Genomic DNA, 22,341 nt, shown 5'->3' with positions numbered 1-22,341 from the left:
TAGGATCAATGGCCCAGATGAAAGTATATTTATCTAGTTTTATCGATAAAACCATGAAAATAACTATGCTCAAATGTGTGCTCTCACACAGATAAATGATTGGATACGTGTGGCTGGAACAAGGAATTTGTCCTTCATTCAATCATATTAATGTTAAAATACGTTTTAAAAAACAACAACTTGTCATTTAGTTAAAAATCTTTATTCACAACGACATCTCTAAAAATACACATTTGGCTTTCCGAAACAAAACCATAGAATATATGAATGAAAACGATTGCCATAAAACACAATTCTTAGTTTAAGAAAAGGAACAGGTTGTGGTTAAACTTAAGCGACGTAGCAATGCTACATTTTAAGTATCAACAACATATAGTACAGTGCTTCTACAGTATCTCCATCTTATATAAATTATGTAAAAATAATTTTCAGTTTACTCCCATGTTATCTACAAGTTTAGTCAGGCTTCAGCGAAGATACATCTAAAAGTGCAGCCAAGTTTCACAGGCCAGTTCACAGCATTGGACCCAGATTTGGAAAATACTAAAATGGAATACAACTCTGTTACGGAAAAAAGTATGATTAAAATAATCATACGGGAAATTTTACATCATACAGATGCATCTTCTGTTCACGAAATGTGAAATTGCATAGTCCTATAATTGGATTTTTTCTGAACATAATTCCAAATTGCATTATAATTTAATTAAGAAACGTTTCCGCCAGTAGCTCCAAGTGGTCTGATGACTCCCAATATATAACAACTATTCAGTGCTTTTAGGTTTTATTGTTGTTTTAAGCAACACTTATTATTTATAATCACAATTTGTTGGTTGGACCAGAAATAATGAATTATTTTAATTTTATGGATCTATGCATTTGGTCCTTCTTTGGTCAACTGTTGCAGCTAAAATGTATTTAAATTTCTCAGTCATGAGGTTTCAGCTGACAGATTTTACGATTAGTTATATATTTTCAGGCACTTGGTTCGTATTCGAGTAGCAGAATTCCTAGAATAATAAACCGTAGGCCTCCATGTTGGATTAGAGATCATTCCGGAACCATCCATACATCAATTTCAGCAGGCTTTAAAAAAACAACGAAAACTTTAACGCAGCAAATTCAAGTCACCAGAAACAGAACAATCTTATACTGTAACATGAGGGACAAATCACCCCTCTACAAGAACCATCCGTTCCACGTGCATTGTGTGTAGATCCAAATCTATTTAGACTATTCACGATTTTGAGAGAATTCTGAAACATTTTGAATTCTGATTCAGTTTGACAACATTCTCGTCACGCCTCCCGTAATATGTGCTTTTCACTGTGATTGGGGATTAATCGGCCAATCAGAGGAGGCCTGAGGTATTTCGGCCAATGGGGTGTGGCCAAACGTGGCCCTTGCCAAAGAACCGTATTTATATAAAGTCGTCTTACTTAAAGGTTGGGCATGGGATTTGCGAAACGCCAGCAGATTTTGAAAATACACAACTCAAATGGTCCTATTCCCTCTCCTTCAACGCTGACTCTGACTCCACCCATTCCAAGTACATGGACGCGCAATCATGCACGAGCGAGAGAGCGAGCCATTAGCTAGTTAGCTAGCTCCAGTAGCTACCGCAGGATAACAACAAACAGAAGCTTGCTCTGGGTCACAAGCTTTGAGTACGTGCACGAAGGGGTCACTCGCGGGGGGAGGGGGAGTGCAGTACGACCGTTTGATTGACGTACTTACTGTCCAATGCCACTCGGTGGGTCTGGAAATCATTGGCTGGAGTTTTTCGAGCCCTGCCCGTTCCACAGATGATTGACTTGTTTAATTTTCATGTCAGCAGTACTTCTAACAGGGTTATGATAAGGATTTTAAGTAATTTTGCAAAAATGGCCAAAAAGAGAATTCCGTACCTAACCTTTAACATAAATGCTTTACGATCGCCGTTGAATAACCGACATACCCGTGATTATCAAGCCGTTCTCTACGAAGTGAAGGCGTAATATTCTTTAGTGCATATGTTGACAAGGGCTGGCACGTTATGCCATGAAAATATTCAGACATTTGTCGAAAAAGTGAATAAGTATAGCCGTAACTCGGGCTGATCTTAACCGATGCTAAGCTAACAAACTAGCTACCTAACATACAGGCACTGTGATGCTATTGCTATGAGGCCCGTACGAGCTCAGTAGGGCAGACTTCGGGTGTCGGAGTCGGTTTCTCCCGGTACCGCCGGAGTCTTTGAACGCCTCCCGGAGGCCATCTTGGAAAGGGCAGCCAGGAGGAAGATGGCGGCGATGGCGGCGAAATAGCAGCCATATATCAGGAACTGTTGAGGCACGAGAATAACGTTTTTCCGTTGATAAGAATATGCAATAGAACCTGCGAAAACTTTTATAACAATTATCCGACAAAAATAAATTGGCCACGCACAGCCTGCAAAAGTAACATGTTATAAATGTAAACAAACCCACAAAGTGCATTAGAAGTAGCTAGCAAATTTTACACTGTCCATCATGGTAGTAGCAAGCTAATTTATGCTAGCCAACTTTAGCTTCCCATTATAGAACTAGCAAGCTAGCACCCTTAGTAACGACTCAATTTGTGCACAACCATACGATCATATTAGATTAGCCATCCTGCAGAAGTCAGTTAAGTGTCCTGACTGCGAGGTTCCGACCTGGGAGAAGACGTCCAGGCCCAGCCCGGCCGTGTCCACCACCACCAGTGTTAGCACCGACTGTAGCAGTAGCGCTACGAAGGCGTTGACGCCGAACACTAGCGCGTAGCGCTGCATGCTGAGGCTAGCGGCGATCTGGAACCTGGGTGAAGAGTGAGGGAGGCGGAGTGTTAGGCTAGCTAGTTGAGAATCTCTAGCTTGGACGCTAATTAGCGGAATGCTAGCAGCAAGCGTATAAGGGGGCAGGTAGGTCAGGGTGTTTGGATCAGAGCATTACTCCACTGATGAGCGGGTGAATGTGTGTATGAATGAGTGAACGTGTGTGGGAATGGGTGAATGTGTGTATGAATGGGCGAATTGGTGAATGTGTGAATGCGTATATGAATGAGCGGGTGAATGTGTGCATGAATGCGTGAATGTTTGTGTATGAATGGGTGAAAGTGAGGCAATCTTTTAAAGTCCTTCAAGTGGCCACTGGATAAAGCATCCGCACTGATGCTGACGCGGTTGCCGGGGACTACAACGTCGTTGCGTAGGGTTGCGGCGGGACTCACGTGGCGACGGTGATGAGCAACATGTAGGCGGTGCGGAACAGGACGTAGGCGCCGTAGCACACGCCCACGTGGCGCACCAGGTCCATGGTGAAGACGCAGGCGGCCATGACGGCAGAGAACAGGCAGAGCGCCGCCTCACCCCAGGTGGCCCAGCTGACCCGCACCGAGCCCACCGCCAGGGCCGCCATGGCACCTGAGGGGGAGGGGGGGGGGGGGGAGGGGGAGAAGAGAGAGAGTGTGAGACAGGTGGCCCAGCTGTACCCCTAAACTGTGATATAACACGATTGTGAGTGTGATCAGCCATTACAAGCCGTTTGAAAGTGTCTATGGTGATCATCTAGAGAAGGAGAAGTCTGGGGTTGTGTGGCCGGGACGCTTGCTTGTCCGTGTGTCCTCACCCTTCTGCTTGATTCAGTCAAGGTCTCCAGACGGCTGGAGTCTGAACATAGCGCTAACCTTGAGATAATCGCCAGAGGTGGGGGTAAGTCACTCATGTGCAAGTCACAAGCAAGTCTCAAGTCACTGTGGTGAGAATCAAGCAAGTCACAAGTCAAGTCATTGCTCAGGTTAAGCAAGTCTCAAGTCATACAAAAATCTGATGATCTAACCCAGTTTCCACATTTAAATATCGGTAAGGAGAGTGGTTCATAAGTTGAGTTTTATTTCAACATTAACAATAACAATGTCTTAACATTAACAATAACTCAAAGTATTCAAAACATTCCAAAACCATTATGTGAATAGTTTGAAAATGTTTTTATGATCATTACCTCCAACCTATGAACAGAATCAAATAGAACCTCTAGGTGGCTGTATACGAGAACAGTTCAAGTCAATCACTCAATCTCCCTACATGTTGTAGAATATTATTTGCAACACATGCCATCAGACATGAAAAAAAGAATATTTCAAAAGTAATATCACATACACATACTGTAGGAAGGGGAAATAGTAATACACAAGCCTGAAAGCTGGTAGCAATCTTGCTGCCTCGCAACATACATCGACTTACAATGCATTGCATTTGCAAAAAATATAATTTGACAGTACTTTGTCACTGAGTTGTGAATGATGGGGTCACATTATCACCCCACCATGGCTGAACACACGTTCAACAGGTGCACTTGATGCAGGGACTGCCATAACTCTTACCTCCACCTTGAACAAAGAGGGGAGGATGCGCCTGTTCATGGCCCAAAACTGAAGGCAGCTCTGTCCATCAGAAATGTCTCGGTAGTGGTTCAACTGAATTTGGGGACTGGACTTTGAACCCTCTTCATTTTTTTGCGGTATGCTGAGAACAGCCCAGTCTGGCGCTCTGGCTCTGATGGTGTAATTTTACTTGAAAATTACTTGAAATCCTTATCATAACCCACTTACAGCCACTGAGTGAGAAGTAGCCAACTGACATGAAAATTAAACAAGTCAATCATCTGTGGAACGGGCAGGGCTCGAAAAACTCCAGCCAATGATTTTCAGAACCACAGAGTGGCATTGGACAGTAAGTACGTCAATCAAACTGTCGCACTCCCCCTCCCCCGCTCCCCGCGAGTGACCCCTTCGTGCACGTGCACGTACTCAAAGCTCGTGACCCAGAGTAAGCTTCTGTTTGTTGTTATCCTGCGGTAGCTACTGGAGCTAGCTAACTAGCTAAGCCACATTTTGACCTAGCTCTAGAAGACAACCCTAAACTCCAACCTAGCTAGCCTGGCTCACTCTCGCGCATCTGTGTTCGCGCTCGTGCGTGATTGCGCGTCCATGTACTTGGAATGGGTGGAGGCAGAGTCAGCGTTGAAGGAGAGGGGGAAGGACCATTTGAGTTGTGTATTTTAAAAAATCTGCTGGCGTATCGCAAATCCCATATCCAACCTTTAATCTAACTTTAAAAAAGTCATTTCGAGTCATCTGTCTCAAGTCTAAGTCAAGTCTCAAGTCATGAAGACTAAGTCAAAGTCAAGTCGAGTCTTTTATCAATGTTAGTCAAGCAAGTCTCAAGTCCTCAAATTTGCAACTCGAGTGAAGTCATGTGACTCGAGTCCCCCATGTCTGGTAATCGCTAATAATGCGGGACAAGCTCACAGAGAACTATCAACTAAAGGCCCATTCACACTCTGAGGTAAATACGGATAGGAACCCTTTCGTCCGGTCCGGGTGTCGTTTCGTCCGGTCTCGGAGGTCGTTTCGTCCGTCAGTGGGTCCGTTCGAGGTATGATTCGGCCTTAACACTTTGTTCGCGCCTCATTGTTTTTTGACTGCTACTTTGGTGAAGTCACTGAGGCCTCGTTCACATTGTGAGCAGAAACAAACACACACACAACCCCCACCCCCCTCACCCAGCAGGGTGGCCAGTGTCTCCACATAGCCGTTGTAGATCTCCAGGTCCGTGGGCGACCTCACCCTCTCCCAAAGCGCCTGGGCGTAGTTCACCACCTGGAAGGGTGGAGGTCAAAGGTAGAGACGTTCTGATTCCACACACACACGCACAAATGCACACGTGCACATACGCACAGACATTTAGGCACACAATACACACACACGCACACTTTGCGTTGCTGGTATCAGTACGGGAGGAACTGTACCTGGAAGTACCCGCAGGTGGAGAGCGCCCACCAGGCTGACCAGGCCAGCAGGGGGCGCTGTGAGTAGCAGCGCAGGAAGTCCCTCCAGAGGAGCCGCAGCACCTCCGTCAGCCCGCTTCTGCGCTGCCTGGGGTCCACCTGGAGGGTGGAGGACCAAATGGCAGACGTCTTGTTATTGGAAATAATATCCAACCAAATTTGTGACAGACAGACAGACAGACAGACAGACAGACAGACAGACAGACAGACAGACAGACAGACAGACAGACAGACAGACAGACAGACAGACAGACAGACAGACAGACAGACAGACAGACAGACAGACAGACAGACAGACAGACAGACAGACAGACAGACAGACAGACAGACAGACAGACAGACAGACAGACAGACAGACAGACAGACAGACAGACAGACAGACAGACAGACAGACAGACAGACAGACAGACAGACAGACAGACAGACAGACAGACAGACAGACAGACAGACAGACAGACAGACAGACAGACAGACAGACAGACAGACAGACAGACAGACAGACAGACAGACAGACAGACAGACAGACAGACAGACAGACAGACAGACAGACAGACAGACAGACAGACAGACAGACAGACAGACAGACAGACAGACAGACAGACAGACAGACAGACAGACAGACAGACAGACAGACAGACAGACAGACAGACAGACAGACAGACAGACAGACAGACAGACAGACAGACAGACAGACAGACAGACAGACAGACAGACAGACAGACAGACAGACAGACAGACAGACAGACAGACAGACAGACAGACAGACAGACAGACAGACAGACAGACAGACAGACAGACAGACAGACAGACAGACAGACAGACAGACAGACAGACAGACAGACAGACAGACAGACAGACAGACAGACAGACAGACAGACAGACAGACAGACAGACAGACAGACAGACAGACAGACAGACAGACAGACAGACAGACAGACAGACAGACAGACAGACAGACAGACAGACAGACAGACAGACAGACAGACAGACAGACAGACAGACAGACAGACAGACAGACAGACAGACAGACAGACAGACAGACAGACAGACAGACAGACAGACAGACAGACAGACAGACAGACAGACAGACAGACAGACAGACAGACAGACAGACAGACAGACAGACAGACAGACAGACAGACAGACAGACAGACAGACAGACAGACAGACAGACAGACAGACAGACAGACAGACAGACAGACAGACAGACAGACAGACAGACAGACAGACAGACAGACAGACAGACAGACAGACAGACAGACAGACAGACAGACAGACAGACAGACAGACAGACAGACAGACAGACAGACAGACAGACAGACAGACAGACAGACAGACAGACAGACAGACAGACAGACAGACAGACAGACAGACAGACAGACAGACAGACAGACAGACAGACAGACAGACAGACAGACAGACAGACAGACAGACAGACAGACAGACAGACAGACAGACAGACAGACAGACAGACAGACAGACAGACAGACAGACAGACAGACAGACAGACAGACAGACAGACAGACAGACAGACAGACAGACAGACAGACAGACAGACAGACAGACAGACAGACAGACAGACAGACAGACAGACAGACAGACAGACAGACAGACAGACAGACAGACAGACAGACAGACAGACAGACAGACAGACAGACAGACAGACAGACAGACAGACAGACAGACAGACAGACAGACAGACAGACAGACAGACAGACAGACAGACAGACAGACAGACAGACAGACAGACAGACAGACAGACAGACAGACAGACAGACAGACAGACAGACAGACAGACAGACAGACAGACAGACAGACAGACAGACAGACAGACGTTCGTTCGTCTGTCTGTCTAAAACTGAAAAATACTTTAAAGGTCCCATGGCATGAAAATCTCACTTTATGAGGTTTTCTAACATAAATATGAGTAACCCTAGCCTGCCTATGGTCCCCCAGTGGCTAAAACTTGAGTTCGGTGTAAAACGAGCACTATGTATTCTGCTCGCCTTTGAAGAAAACGGAGGCTCAAGGGGAGGATCTAAGCTCCTCCCCGTTCTCTGCCTTGCCCGCCCAGAGAATTTGGCCCGCAAATGAGACACGACCGTGCGAGCGCCACGTGTGTGTGTGTGATTACACACACTATAATGCAAGTGTTTGCTGTCGGTTCTTTGACTCTTGTATTTCCACAACGAGACTGTAGTGGGGGTTATCTCAGCCATGGTTGAGAAGGAATTGGGGGAAAGGAACTTTGGCTTATGCCGCTTTTCCACTGCATGGTACCAGCTCGACACGACTCGACACGACTCGACTCAGCTCGCATTTTTTGCGTTTCCACCGCGGTACCATGGTATCTGGTACCTGAAGTGGCTGCTTTTTCTAGTACCTACTCGCTCTAGGTACCAAGCGAGCTGAGCCGATGCTAAAAGGTGACGTCGGCAGACGGCCGGCGACTGATTGGCCAGAGAGTGTGACGAAGTCACGAGAGCGACATGGCAACCATGCTGGTAACATCCATAGCAGCGCCGCAGCCAACATGTTCCACTTCTCCAACTTCTTCAACATGCCGGCTAATAATAGTAATGTGATCGATGTCCTCCATTGTTGTTATGTGGGTTCTGTCCATGTGTGGGTTGCGTATGTGTTGTTTGCGTCGCGTACACAAATACGTCACGGCCCTTTCGCGCAGCCGACCCCGCCCACGTCCAGGAGGTACTATTTGCGGTGGAAAAGCACCCGTGTTGCTACCGTGTCGAGTCGTGTCGTGTCGAGTCGTGTCGAGTCGAGCTACATGTGCGGTGGAAAAGCGGCATTAGACTCCCTTAAGTACATGAACTGCGACATGCCACCGGGTTGCCGCGAGGCACCACCGCCGCGAAGCACCACCGCCCGGCAGCGGGCAGGCAGCTCGCGGTTCAGTCTACTTCAGATTGATGTGAAAGTGGAAGAACCAGAGACGTCGGAGAACCAGACGAAGTCGTTTGTGATTCATAATATCGTCTGGGGGCGCACACAGCTTTTGGCCGTGATAATATGTATTCTATGTAGAGATGTCCGATATTATCGGCCCACCGATATTATCGGCCCGATATTAGCATAAAAATGTAATATCTGTCAATATCGGTATCGGATTTCTTTTGCCTTAAAACCGATAATTTTTTTTTTTTATTTATTTTTTTTGCTCAAATATATGTTTTCAAAATTGTGCAGTACAGTGCACATTGTAATTGACTCATATTTGTGCATTTATTCAATTAAGGTTATTGAGTTTTAGTTAAAGAAACATACTGCTATGTTGCACATAGTTGTTCAGGTACAATGTTTTATCATTTGTGAAGTCAAGTTTGCCCTATTTGTTGTGGGCATTGTCAAGATTATCTCAGGGAGAGTGTAATCCAAACTGTTGTCTGAGACCATTAAAAAAAATAAAATAAACATGGCACTTTTCCCTTAAATTAAGTTGAAGTATTTTTCTTATTTTGCACAGACAATGTTAACATTTGGAAAGCCTTGTTGCATTCAAGAATGCATCCAGTGGGGCATCACAATAACATTAAGCATGTTGTGTTAATTCCACAACAGGAGATATGTAATGTTACCTAAATTAGGTTTGAGGAAGAATAACCCAAATATCGACATCGGTATCGGCTGATATCGGAATCGAAAATTTAGAGTTGGACAATATCGCATATCGGATATCGGCAAAAAAGCCAATATCGGACATCCCTAATTCTATGATATAGATATCTATGGATTAAACGATATTATTTAGATATAGAGCTCCAGGACTGTAACGCAAGCGTTGTACACTTCCTTGTTATTTGGATAACCGTTCTGCTTTTGGTGTTATGGCGCATAACATGTCGGACTCTCGTCTCTGGTTTTTCTACAACGAGACTCGTAGTGGGGGTTATCTCAGCCATGGTTGAGAATGAATTGGGGGAAAGGACCTTTGGCTTTGACTCCCTCAAGAACATGAACCACGACATGGAGGAGAAAGGGATTGTTGGCCGCGAATGTCTCCCGTTTGAGCCCCGCTTCCCGCTGTCGAGGGACCAACGCCTCGGCGCTGCAGGAGGCGGAGGTACCTAAGCGCTGCCCGGCAACAATCCCTTCTCCTCCATGTCGCGGTTCAGTCTACTTCAGATTGATGTGGACGTGGAAGAACCACGAACGTCGGAGAACCCAACGCGGTCATTTGAGATTCATAATATCGGCTCACACAGCTTTTGGCCGTGATAATATATATTATATGATATAGATATCAATGTATCATCCTCATCCTCCTCCTCATCGTCATCCGCTTATCCGGGGTCGGGTCGCGGGGGGAGCAGCTCAAGCAGGGGGCCCCAGACTTCCCTTTCCCGGGCCACATTGACCAGCTCTGACGGGGGGATCCCGAGGCGTTCCCAGGCCAGTGTTGAGATATAATCTCTCCACCTAGTCCTGGGTCTTCCCCGAGGTCTCCTCCCCACTGGACGTGCCTGAAACACCTCCCAAGGGAGGTGCCCAGTGGGCATCCTTGCCAGATGCCCGAACCACCTCAGCTGACTCCTTTCTAAGTAAAGGAGCAGCGGCTCTAATCCGAGTTCCTCACGGATGGCTGAGCTTCTCACCCTATCCCTAAGGCAGACGCCAGCCACCCTTCTGAGAAAACTCATCTCGGCCGCTTGTACCCGTGATCTCGTCCTTTCGGTCATCACCCAACCCTCATGACCATAGGTGAGGATAGGAACGAAGATCGACCGGTAGATCGAGAGCTTTGCCTTGCGGCTCAGCTCTCTTTTCGTAACAACGGTGCGGTAAAGCGAACGCAATACCGCCCCCGCTGCTCCGATTCTCCGGCCAATCTCACGCTCCATAGTACCCTCACTCGCGAACAAGACCCCGAGGTACTTGAACTCAATGTATCATATGATATTATTTAGACATAGAGCTTCAGGACTCCTGTGTGTTCTAGAATATTTACACAACACGGCTAAAGGCTGTGTGCGCCTCGCCATACGATACATCCACTGTAAAGAGCGCATGGTACCGTGGCTGCAAGCTGCTCAGGGCCACAGCCCCACCCTCCTCCTTGACCCGCCTCGCTCCTCCTCATTTGCATTATAGCTACAGACACCAAAACAGCGCATTTGGGGGAAGCTCAATGTGCGACTGGCTCGGAGTAGGGCTGGGCGATATATCGATATTTAAAATATATCGATATTTTTTCAAACACGATATGAAACGAGACCATATCGTCAATATCGATATAATTTAATTTGCGTTGAAATTACAGCACATTTGTTCCAAATAACACCAGTTTCGAACCGCGCCTGCCGCCTGCTATTTCGTAACTCTGCTTATGTCTCTCCCGCTCTGCCTCCGGCTCACACACGCAGGCTGTGTCCCAATTCCTAGGACGCATCCTTCGAAGGCTGCATTTGAAGGATGCGTCGACGCCGATTGCGTCACAGCGTCGCGCCAAGTGCTGTCCCAATTCCAAGGGTCCTTCAAATGCGGCCTACGAATGCAGCCTTCATTTCCCGGATTTGAAGGATGCATCGGCTGTATCCTTCACGGCCCAACGTATCCCAAGATCCTTCACGGCCCAACGTATCCCAAGATCCTTCACGGCCCAACGTATCCCTCCCAATATTCATTGCGCACTCAATCAATGGAGATGGCGGAGAATGGCGATTTAAGTTCTGCATTTAAATGTAAGTATTTGGTTTCTTGTCACTTGAGTATTTAACGATACAAATGTTAAAAAACAAGGGCCCTTAAAACTTTTTTCATTAAAGTAATAGCCAATATAAGTAAGGTAACGTTACAGTTATTGACGCTATAACGTTAAGAACACCCGTTAAGCCCTATAGTTTCAAATTTAAGAGGTCATAATGGTTATATTTACCGAAATTGTGGCGATTATATAGATAATTTGCTATTCTGTAACGTTAGATAAATGGACCAACGCGAACACAGGTTGTGGACCCTGGTTTTCAGACCGTAACGTTACAGACGTTGGGATTGATTACACAGTTGACTTGGTTATTTTGCTATTTAAGCTGCTTTTGTTTGGTAGTGTAAAGCAAAACTAATTCTAACATTTGGTTTTGGTTTAGGGAGCAAGCAGCATACTGCTCGATTTATTCTATTGAGGGGGGAGAACGATGAGCTGTTCACCGGGGTGAAATATTCAGCAAGTGTGGCTTGGGGGTAAAGAAACAATCGTTTATTTATATCGTAAGTTAGTTTATAAAAATGATTATAGGCCATTTATATATCTACATTTGACCAGCTTGTAAAGGTTAGTTAAATTAGCCCTCATTAAACAGCAGGACAGATACAACATCCCCAGAAATCGTTTACTACGATGTCCTATTTTGGGTTATTAAAGAAAGAAAGACAAAAAAAGTCACAGCTCGCATCAGTACTAGAAAAACACACAAAGCAAAAGGGTGTTTTGACTTCTACTGTCCTAATTGCCTCCATCCCTGAGAACACACCAGGGCCAAGTACAGAAAGTACAGAAGTGGTGGATCAGGAAGTGGAGGACAAGGATCAGGAGGAGGAAAGACGGCGAGGGCCAAGGTCCAGAAAGAGGGACGGAGAGGAAGACATGTTCCAGAGTCGCTCACTATCTTCCGAAAAGGACCTCAAGACTCACCTGTTCAGAGTCCACCTCGACTCTGCATAGCCACCCTCCCCCTTCTGGCCACCATTGTACACTGTGTTGTATTGTATTGTATTGTATTATAGTACTTAACTGTGTAACAACTGCAGTAGCTGCTATCATGGCTGTAACACGAGGAATCGATTAGCCTAGCGATTGTGTACTGGTACTTGGCACTTGGTTCTATGAACATCCTTTCTGTACCGACAGCGATATATTGATGCACTTCTTATGACAAATGTACTTATTGTAAGTCGCTTTGGATAAAAGCGTCTGCTAAATGCCCTACATTTAAATGTAAAATGTAAATGTTCCAGTTAATAAAAGAGGACATGAGGCTACAAAGAGAGGCAGAGGAGAGAAGAGCCCAGGAGAGAAGGGAAAGAATGGATAGTTTTTTTCTCAATTTTGGAGCGTTTGGTGGACGAATAACTTATGTTCTGTTCTATTTAACACATTGTTTATTATTTACATATTTATTGAAACTAACTTATTGAACTAACTATTTAACTAACTTTTTTGATTGATTAACTATTTATTAAAAACCTAACTAACTTTTTTGTATTGACTAACGTATTCGTATATAACTTATCAAACATATATACAACAATAAAACTATTTACAACAAAAACAGGTCAGGACAGCTGTCAGGGTTGCTAGGTGACAGGAGCAGCACTTGGTCACGCAAGATAAAGGGCGGTAACGGTTTGTTACGTAAACCGGAAATGCTCCGTAGGCTAGACCGTCCCATTTCTTCGGCCTTCGGAGTGTCCTTCGCGGTCTACGAAGGCCGCATCCTTCGAAGGACGCGGTCTATGAAGGATGCGTCCTATGAATTGGGACCTGCCCCCCCCCCCTCCACTGACTCACGTCACTTTTTGAAACATGAGCCGTGTTCGAAATCGTTCACTATTCATTGGGTATTTTAAGTGCACTATATTGTGCATGAAATTAACCACTGAGAATTCGAACACCACTACAAAATGGCGAGCACCCTATATAGTGCACTATATCCGTGATAGGGAACGATTTCGAACACAGCTATGGAGTCCGCCTGCACATGCAGCTCCGAGGAGCTTGTTTGCAAGTGAAAGACCAACGGCTCCATAGTATGGAAATGGTTTGGATATAAGTTGTCTGACGAATTACTAAAAACTGTCGCAACCAAAGGGTTGAAATTCTGTCCATAATATTCCGGAGGTGCACACAGCTTTTGGCCGTGATATTATATATTATAATGTTCTCAAATACGAGGCGGAGGCAGTGTCTAGTCCACGGTTTATTCAACCATCAAACTGTATTCAATTCTGAACGGTAGGAATATTAATTGTAAATCGAAACGGTAGGTAGGCCCTAGGTATAGTAATAATAATAACGGTAACTCCACAGTAACTTCAAGGTTTCTCACTCCGCGAGACCCAAACATAAAACATTAAAAGGTCCCATGACATGAAAATCTCACTTTATGAGGTTTTCTAACATAAATATGAGTTCCCCTAGCCTGCCTATGGTCCCCCAGTGGCTAAAACTTGCGTTTGGTGTAAAACGAGCACTAGCTGTTCTGCTCGCCTTCGAAAAAACGGAGGCTCAAGCGCGCTGATTTGGAATGTCTTGGTCTGTCACAAAGCATCTAAGCTCCTCCCCTTACTTTGCCTGGCCCGCCCAGAGACGTTGGCCAGCCAATGAGACACGACCGTGCGAGCGCCACATGTGTGTGTGAACACACACACACTGTAACCCAAGTGTTTCTTGTCGGTTCATTGACGTCTCTTGTATTTCCACAACGAAACTGTATTGGGGGTTATCTGAGCCATGGTTGAGAAGGAATTGGGGGAAAGGAACTTTGGCTTTGACTCGCTGAAGTACATGAACTGCGACATGCCTCCCGTGTGTTCTAGAATATTTACAGAACACGGCTAAAGGCTATGTGCGCCTTGCCATTGCGATACATCCACTGTAAACAGAGCGCATGGTACCGTGGCTGCACGGCAGAATTTCGGGAACGTCTTTGAATACTGTGTTAGTTGCCCACTAATACCTATATTAAAGAATACATAAAATAGCATGTCATGTCCGCCCCCCCCCACGCAGTCGTTACGGTTCATAATATTTCGGAGGCGCACAAAGCTTTTGGCCGTGATGTTATATATTATAATGTTCTCTAATACGAGGCGGAGGCAGTGTCTAGTCCACGGTTTATTCAACCATCAAACTGTATTCAATTCCGAACGGTAGAAATAGTAATATCAAATCTGCGCACGGAGCGCGCCACCCCCCCCCCCCTTCGACAAATATCGATATTTATCTTATATCGATATTCTGCTTGAAGATATCGAGATATGACTTTTGGTCCATATCACCCAGCCCTAGCTCGGAGTGGCTGTAACTCTGCACCACGGCTGAATTTCAGGAACGTCTTTGAATACTGTGTTAGTGGCCCACTAATACCTACATTAAAGCATCCATAAAATAGCATGTCATGGGACCTTTAACCCATTCATATTTTGGCGAAACAAAACTTTGAAAGTTGCACTGTATTTCAGTTTACTTATTCGCTGCTGTGCGACAGAGAGAGCAAGAGAGAGAGAGAGAGAGGGAGAGAGAGAGAGAGCTATCTCACGGTGCGAGGACAGATCACCCTGAACTACGACCCACTTCCGCGAGGCCAAGAGATTCCTCTCACCTGCAGTGCTACTCTGGACGTAGCTTAGCAACCACTTCCTGAAAGACACAGCCGAGCCGTTACGGGGACGGTTTCACAACAGCTCTAAGGTTGCAACACCAGGTGGCGAAACCGTAGCTATTGTTCTACTCTGTGGGGGGAGAGGAGGGAGGTGGAGGAGAGGAGGTCGATCAGCTGAAAGGATGAAGGAGGAAGGATCCTTCTCTCTGAGTTGAAGATGTCCACCGCGGTTGTGGAACGAGCTCCTTGCCAATGTCAGGATCGCAGTCGCTCACCAGCTTCCGCAAAAGGCTCATGTTGTACATCCTGGCACCTGATGTACGTAATTATTGTATGTCGTACTTAGATATAGTCCCTAGTTGCATAGCATCTTACCCTAGCTATCTTTGTTGTGTACGAGGAATGGGTTAACCTAGTGATTGTTAGTGCTTGGCTCTTGGTTCTATGAACATCCTTACTGTACCGACAGAGATATATTGTTGTTTCTCTTTCTTCGGACAAATGGACTTGATGTAAGAGGCTTTGGGTAAAAGTGTCTGTTAAACACCACCAACACGACACAACACAATACAACAACACTACCTGACGCGACACGACATGACAAAACACAACACAACCCAACACAATGGCACAACACAAGCTTCTGCTAAACGCCCTGAATGTAAACGTACAAACCAACTCACCCGCTGGCTGTTGAGCGGGACTTTGCTATCAGCGTCGTCCGACCGCTCCTGGACGCCCCGCGTCCTCCCCTCCATCGCCGTCCCGTTCCGACTCCCCCCCTCCATCGCCGTCCCGTTCCGACTCCTCCCCTCCTCCTCCGCTGTTGCCTCCCCCTCCTCCTCGCCGCTCCGGTGGAAGAACAGACTCCTCCCGGGCATGGGCAGGAACCACGGCACCGTGAACGCCACCACGGCGGCGGCGAGCGTGGCCTCGACCAGACGCCGCAGCCTGACGGCCGCCAGTGACACCAGCAGCTGGCCGCTGAGCGAGCCCGCCGCCGAACCCAGCAGGGTGGCACCGCGGCAGAACCCCGTCACGCGCTGGTAGCTCGCCGGCGGCACCTGGAATTAGAGCGGAGCGATTAATCGAATTCAAACCAACGTACCGATGTAATAGAACGCCATTTGCAAATCACAAAGTCTGCGATTAAAAAAGAAAAAAGTAATTTGTTACTGTAACTGACATCAGTAAGATTCTTGTTTATTTTTTATTCATTCTTTTTTTAACCATTTAGTAAGTCAATAGTTAAATAAAGATTTAACAATATCAATTCATGCATCAATTTACACAGTTGACCACCAGATCCTGCTGAGAAGACTGAGGGATGAAGTAGGACTGTCAGGGTCAGTTTTACACTGGTTCTCGTCATACCTCTCTGGGCGTAGCTTTAGTGTCACTGTTAACCAAATAAGGTCTGAGTCAGCAGATCTGTTGTGTGGAGTCCCCCAAGGCTCCGTTTTGGGCCCTGTGTTATTTTTGCTGTATTTGATCCCCTTGGGAAAAATCATCCAGGGATTTCCTGATGTTTCTTACCACATGTTTGCTGATGATATCCAGCTTTACTGTTCCTTCAAGCCAACTGAGCTCCAGAGGCTAAGTTCCTTAGTTCAGTGCTTGGTGGAGATAAAACATTGGCTGAGTGATAACACCCTGCAGCTTAATGTGGACAAAACAGAAACACTGGTTATTGCCCCTGATGATTCCATTCCAGGGATTAACCAGTACCTGGGTGACTTGGGCCAGTCTGTCAAACCGAGCCTAAGAAACCTGGGTGTTGTGTTTGACAAAGACATGTCATTAGTGCAGCACTGTAAACAGCTGACCAAAAATTGCTTTTTTCAACTGAGGAACATTTCGAAACTCAGGAAAATGGTTTCACAAAATGACTTGGAGCTGATCACTCATGCATTTGTGTCTTCGCGTTTAGACTATTGTAATAGTTTGTTTTCTTGTCTAAACAAAAAGGAGCTGTCTCGCCTGCAGTTAGTGCAAAACTCTGCAGCGAGAGTTCTGACTCGCACCAATAGGAGGACTCATATAACCCCTATTCTTAAAGCTCTTCATTGGCTGCCAGTTTCGTCCAGGATCAATTTTAAAATTTTGGTTTTAACGTTCAGAGCTTTGCATGGCCAGGCTCCGCCTTACATCAGTGATCTGATCCAGCCTTACACCCCAACTTGGGCTCTGAGGTCTGTGGATCAGAATCTGCTGGTGTTGCCACGCACTCGTTTCCGGACCAGAGGAGACAGATCCTTCCAGGCTGTTGCTCCCAGGCTCTGGAACGATCTTCCGCTCTCTCTGCGTTCGATGGAGTCTGTTGACTCCTTCAAAAAGCAACTAAAGACCTATTTGTTTGCTCATGCTTTTGCTTAGCTGTCTTGGGGCTGCTATGTTTGTCACCTAGTTGTCTTGGCCTTTTAAACTTAAATTTGTATGTACTTCTTAACTGTGTATTGTTATTGTTTTTGTTTTAACTGTGAAGCGCTTTGTGACCCTGGTCTGTGAAAGGCGCTGTACAAATAAAGCTTACTTACTTTCCATTGGTCACCTATAACCACTAATACTATCTTAACAATAATACAGAAAATATATTGATACAAAAAACATCACCCCACAAACTGAATACCAAGTCAGATGTTACGAGGGGCTTCTGAACCAAATTACATTGTGTGTTGGTGGTGGTTTCACCCCAGAGGGGTCGTTTAAACATCTTGTTTCATCCATATTAGTAGTTACACAGAAACAATTGACGTGGTCCAGTATTCCCCTCACGCACCACGCTGTAGATGTAGCTGTAGTAGGCCACGTCGGTGGCCGAGGCCAGGCCGAAGGCCAGCTCCAGGACCTGCATAGCGGGCACCCCGCGGCCCCAGACCAGGACCGCATACGTGGCCACGAAGCTGGCTGCCTGGAGGATGAGGACAGGCTTGTAGCGGAGGTAGTCCGTAGCGAGGAAGACCGGGAAGAGGAGGGCGGCGTAGGAGTATGTCCACACCGGGTAGATCTCATTCACCACCTGTAGGGGGAGGAGGGACCGAAACTTTTAGAGTCCCACCGATTTATTGGTCGATCTGTTTAATCGGCCAATCACAGATCGGTTGTATGCGTTTGCCAATATAAAAACTTTAGGTTAATCAACTTACATAATTTCTAAAGTTTTCATATCGGCAAAAACATAAGCCGTTTCTGATCAATCTGTGATATCTTTGAAAACTTTACAAACACTATGAGATATACATATTTGTTTATAGAATAAAGGCCAATATATCAGAATCAGCATGGTCGGGCTCTACCTAAGGTAACCTTGTTTTTTATTTACCTGCCATATGGTTTATTGTAGCAGGTGTTCAATTCGACCCGATTCATTTATATGGTCTATCATAGATAGATAAGTAGTTCAAATTTTGTTTGGAACAAAAAGTTGAAGGATTTCTCAAATGTAGTGCTAAAGTCTCAAGGCATTAAGACTCACTTGACAGCCGGAACAATTATTTTCAGATTAACTCAGATTAAACCTTTTTCTCAAAGGCATTCCTTGCAGGATAATGCGATTCACAGAACTGAGTCCCACTAAAACCACAACGTGACCAAAAGGCACTGTTTGACAGTGCCACTGGTTTGGCCAGTATCATAATAAAGCATTAAACTACAATGTAAATATTAGTATCGTAACAGAATAAAACTACAATGCAAATACTATAGTAGTATCATAACAGCATCATACTAAAATGTGAATAGTAGTATCATAACACTACAATGTAAATAGTAGTATCATAATACTACAATATGAATAGTACTGTAATAACAGAATCCTAAAATGTCAATAGTAGTAGCATAATACTGTTTACATTGTATACTAACAGCATACAATGTAAATACTATAGTAGTATCATAACAGCCTAATACTACAATGTAGCATTATAATGCTCCCTCACTAGTAGAATAAATTAGACATAGACACACCTGTATTACCGCATTATTTACCAACATCACTTCTGTAATTGAAGAAGCAATAGAGCTTTAATACCCGTCGTACCTGCGTCTCCGTGAGGTTCTTCTCGGGACCCAGGAGGAAATGTGTCAGGAAGGGCTCCGAGGGTCTGAGGTTAGAGAAGAACCCGTACAGGCACAGCAGGAGGGTGGGGAAGAGCTCCGACATGACGGGGTACAGCACAGACCTGACGGTGTCCTCGACCTCCACATACTACACCGGCCGTAGCGCTGCGGTGAAAGGCAACTGGGTGTGCTACCAATGTACCATGGATGGCTACGTCTTTGGTACTGGTAACTGTCCGGAGGGGGCGTCGCAAGGGGATGACGACATGAGGGAGTTCAGCCTATCAGAGGGCGGGGTGGTGTGGGTGCGTTGTTTGGGTTCAGAGAGAGAGAGTTGCGACACGCTATGATCTCGCCGACAGGGTGGTCACGTGGTTGTCACGTGGTTCATGTAAGCCTCAATAGTTCCAAACACGCCGCGATTTCAATGTTATTCTATGGGACGACAGCAGAGATTTCAATATTAAATGGTAAATATGTATGAAAAAATCACATACAAGTATTTGTCTGACTGTTATTGCATTATTGCATATTTGTAAATGTCAGTTTTACATTTAGAGCGGTAGGGGGGCAACTGAAAGCTATCTATAAGTACTATTACTTTTTAAGTTTTGGAGGGAAAGCTTCACGTTCGTGTTAGCATACTGGCCTAACCTTAACTTTTACCTTACATCTGTGTTGAAATCAAAGTATTCAAGATGTTCTACCATGATCATTTAAAGATATAAGCCACACAAAGTATCAAATATATTAAAGAATAACAACTCATTACGCTTGGATGAATGAAATTGTAATTTTTTTTATTAAACAATTAGTGTGACAAGAACAAGTGATTGCGATTGTGTGAACAGATTCAACAATGGACACAGCAGGGAACACTATATACTTAGGGCAAACCATTAACATATAACGTTGCAAATATACTATACTTTATGCCGTTACAATACTTAGAATAGCCCTGAGCAAATTCAAAATGGGTTTAGGAGGGAGGATCCTCGTTTGGTCATGAACTCTGACCTCTAACCTATTCTCAAAAGTCAGGGCATAAGTGGTTGAGGAACAGTTGTTACCCGCTCTGTGATCTTCAATGGTGTCATGGTTCATTGGTTACAACTAACATTTTATAGATAAATGGTCATACCATGGTTGGCTGTGCAGCATTTGGATGCCCCAATCGGTCCGAGAAGGGTTATCACATGTACGGCTTCCCCAAGGACCAAGAGTGCAGGGAGAAATGGATGGCAATGGTCAGCCGTCAAAACTTAGACAGTCAGCAACAGTCAAAAACGATGTAACGTAATGTTCAGATCACTTGCTAGCATTTCAAAGGGCATAATAATTCTAAGTGTAGAGAATTATGACTTTCCAATTATATTTGAAGTGCAATGGAAACTGATCTTACAAGCCTACCTACAGGTACACTTTGAAAATGACCGATTCAAAGCCACAAAAGTAGATAGGATGTTGAAGTTGAGGCCCGATGCAGGCCCAACAGTTTTCATCCATCGCCCTAAACCGAAGAGGAGGAAACCCCCTTCTGTGAGGGTGCCTCCGGAACCAAGTGCAACGGACCACACATATTGCACCAAATTAAACTTCGGTATGATCCATGCAGCTAACAATATTCCCCATTTCATGTAATTCAAGGATAGACTACACTCCTAATGAGATTACATAATTCATATTTGTACATTCAGTTTAAAAAACAACCAGAAGGCAGGGATTCTCTGAGGATTTGCACACAATGTAGATAATCGACACATTTCTACCCAATTAACAATTGCCGGTAGATCCATTTATAAATTGTATTGGTTTCTGATTGTGGCAGATGATTTAATTCACATTACAGAAATGTTTTGCTTTAATTCATTTTATTACATTGGAGATGACAGTAGTTGCAAATGCAAAGGCAAAATACATATAACAGCAACATTACCTTGTAATTATTACAGAGATTGAGGGAGAAATTGAGGTGGATTTCAAGAGCGTTGAAAAGGACATCACAGGAGACGGAGAGAGCAATCAAGAGGTTACATTGCCAGGGGCAGGTGATCCAGGGGCAGGTGATCCAGGGATTTGTGTGCCGAGGGCCAGTCAGTCAGGGGTCAACAGTGAAGGAATAACTTTTGCCAGGGCCAGCTGCTCCAGGGACTGATGGGGCGACTGTGGAGGACCTAATAAGGCAACTAGAAAAGGAAAAATTAATGAGAAGGAGAGCAGAGAGGGCTATTGCAAAACAAAAAAGAATCAATTTGGCACTAAGAAAGATAATCAATTTGGCACTAAGAAAGAGAAACAATTCAGTCAACAAGAAGTTAAAACGAAAAAGCCATACAGGTTAAATTGACCGCCCATCATAATCAGCATTGTTGAATCGGCGGCATCTGTAGGGCTTCATGTGCTGAACATCACCCTTTCCAGGATATAATTAAACAAACACTGTTATTTCTACTAGCTATCGCATCATAAAACCCGTCCTTAAATCAACCTAAATTATCCTAGTAATCCAACATAAATAACTAACTAAATAAAAGTTAGATTCACTAGTACTGAACTTTGTAATTGTTGGTGTAGATACCATCACATTGTGCAGTCGAGCTAACAAACTAGCAGGCAATCGGTCGTCTACCAAGATATAAATATATATAATTACGCTGTGCATATACAAATAAATATCAGTATATGCATCATAAAAGGTCCTGATACAATATAGACAGTTGACAATTCAAAGGAGGTCGCTATTTAATCAATTTACCCCTGGAGATACCTTCAGAGATGGTGAAGTCGAGCTAACAAACTAGCAGGCAATCGGTCGTCTACCAAGATAAAAATATATATAATTACGCTGTCCATATACAAATAAATATCAATATATGCATCATAAAAGGTCCTGATACAATATAGACAGTTGACAATTCAAAAGAGGTAGCTATTTAATGTACCCCCGGAGATACCTTCACAGGTGGTGAAGTCGAGCTAACAAACTAGCAGGCAATCGGTCGTCTACCAAGATAAAAATATATATAATTACGCTGTGCATATACAAATAAATATCAATATATGCATCATAAAGGTCCTGATACAATATAGACAGTTGA

General features: G+C 45.0%; 1 protein-coding gene and 1 long non-coding RNA gene across 2 annotated transcripts; both read right to left on the bottom strand.

The window, feature by feature from the left end:
• Positions 1 to 186: 186 nt before the first annotated feature.
• Positions 187 to 19,457, bottom strand: slc19a2 (solute carrier family 19 member 2). The gene is made up of 8 exons (XM_060055519.1): positions 19,224 to 19,457; positions 17,964 to 18,203; positions 15,868 to 16,248; positions 5,808 to 5,945; positions 5,562 to 5,658; positions 3,229 to 3,421; positions 2,675 to 2,816; positions 187 to 2,323 (listed from the first exon to the last, which is right to left on the bottom strand). Exons 1-8 carry the CDS (start codon positions 19,344 to 19,346, stop codon positions 2,180 to 2,182), a joined length of 1,458 nt encoding a protein of 485 aa, XP_059911502.1. The 5' UTR covers positions 19,347 to 19,457; the 3' UTR covers positions 187 to 2,179.
• A 565-nt stretch (positions 19,458 to 20,022) lies between these two features.
• LOC132460773 (uncharacterized) lies at positions 20,023 to 21,877 on the bottom strand. The gene is made up of 2 exons (XR_009526429.1): positions 21,579 to 21,877; positions 20,023 to 21,429 (listed from the first exon to the last, which is right to left on the bottom strand). It is a non-coding gene; the product is annotated as an uncharacterized LOC132460773 (long non-coding RNA).
• Positions 21,878 to 22,341: the final 464 nt, after the last annotated feature.

The sequence above is a fragment of the Gadus macrocephalus genome, chromosome 7 (genome assembly GCF_031168955.1).
Source record: "Gadus macrocephalus chromosome 7, ASM3116895v1".
In the NCBI taxonomy this organism is placed as follows: Eukaryota; Metazoa; Chordata; class Actinopteri; order Gadiformes; family Gadidae; genus Gadus; species Gadus macrocephalus.
The sequence above is the reverse complement of the archived record's forward strand: the minus strand, read 5'-3'. Positions and strand labels throughout refer to the sequence as shown.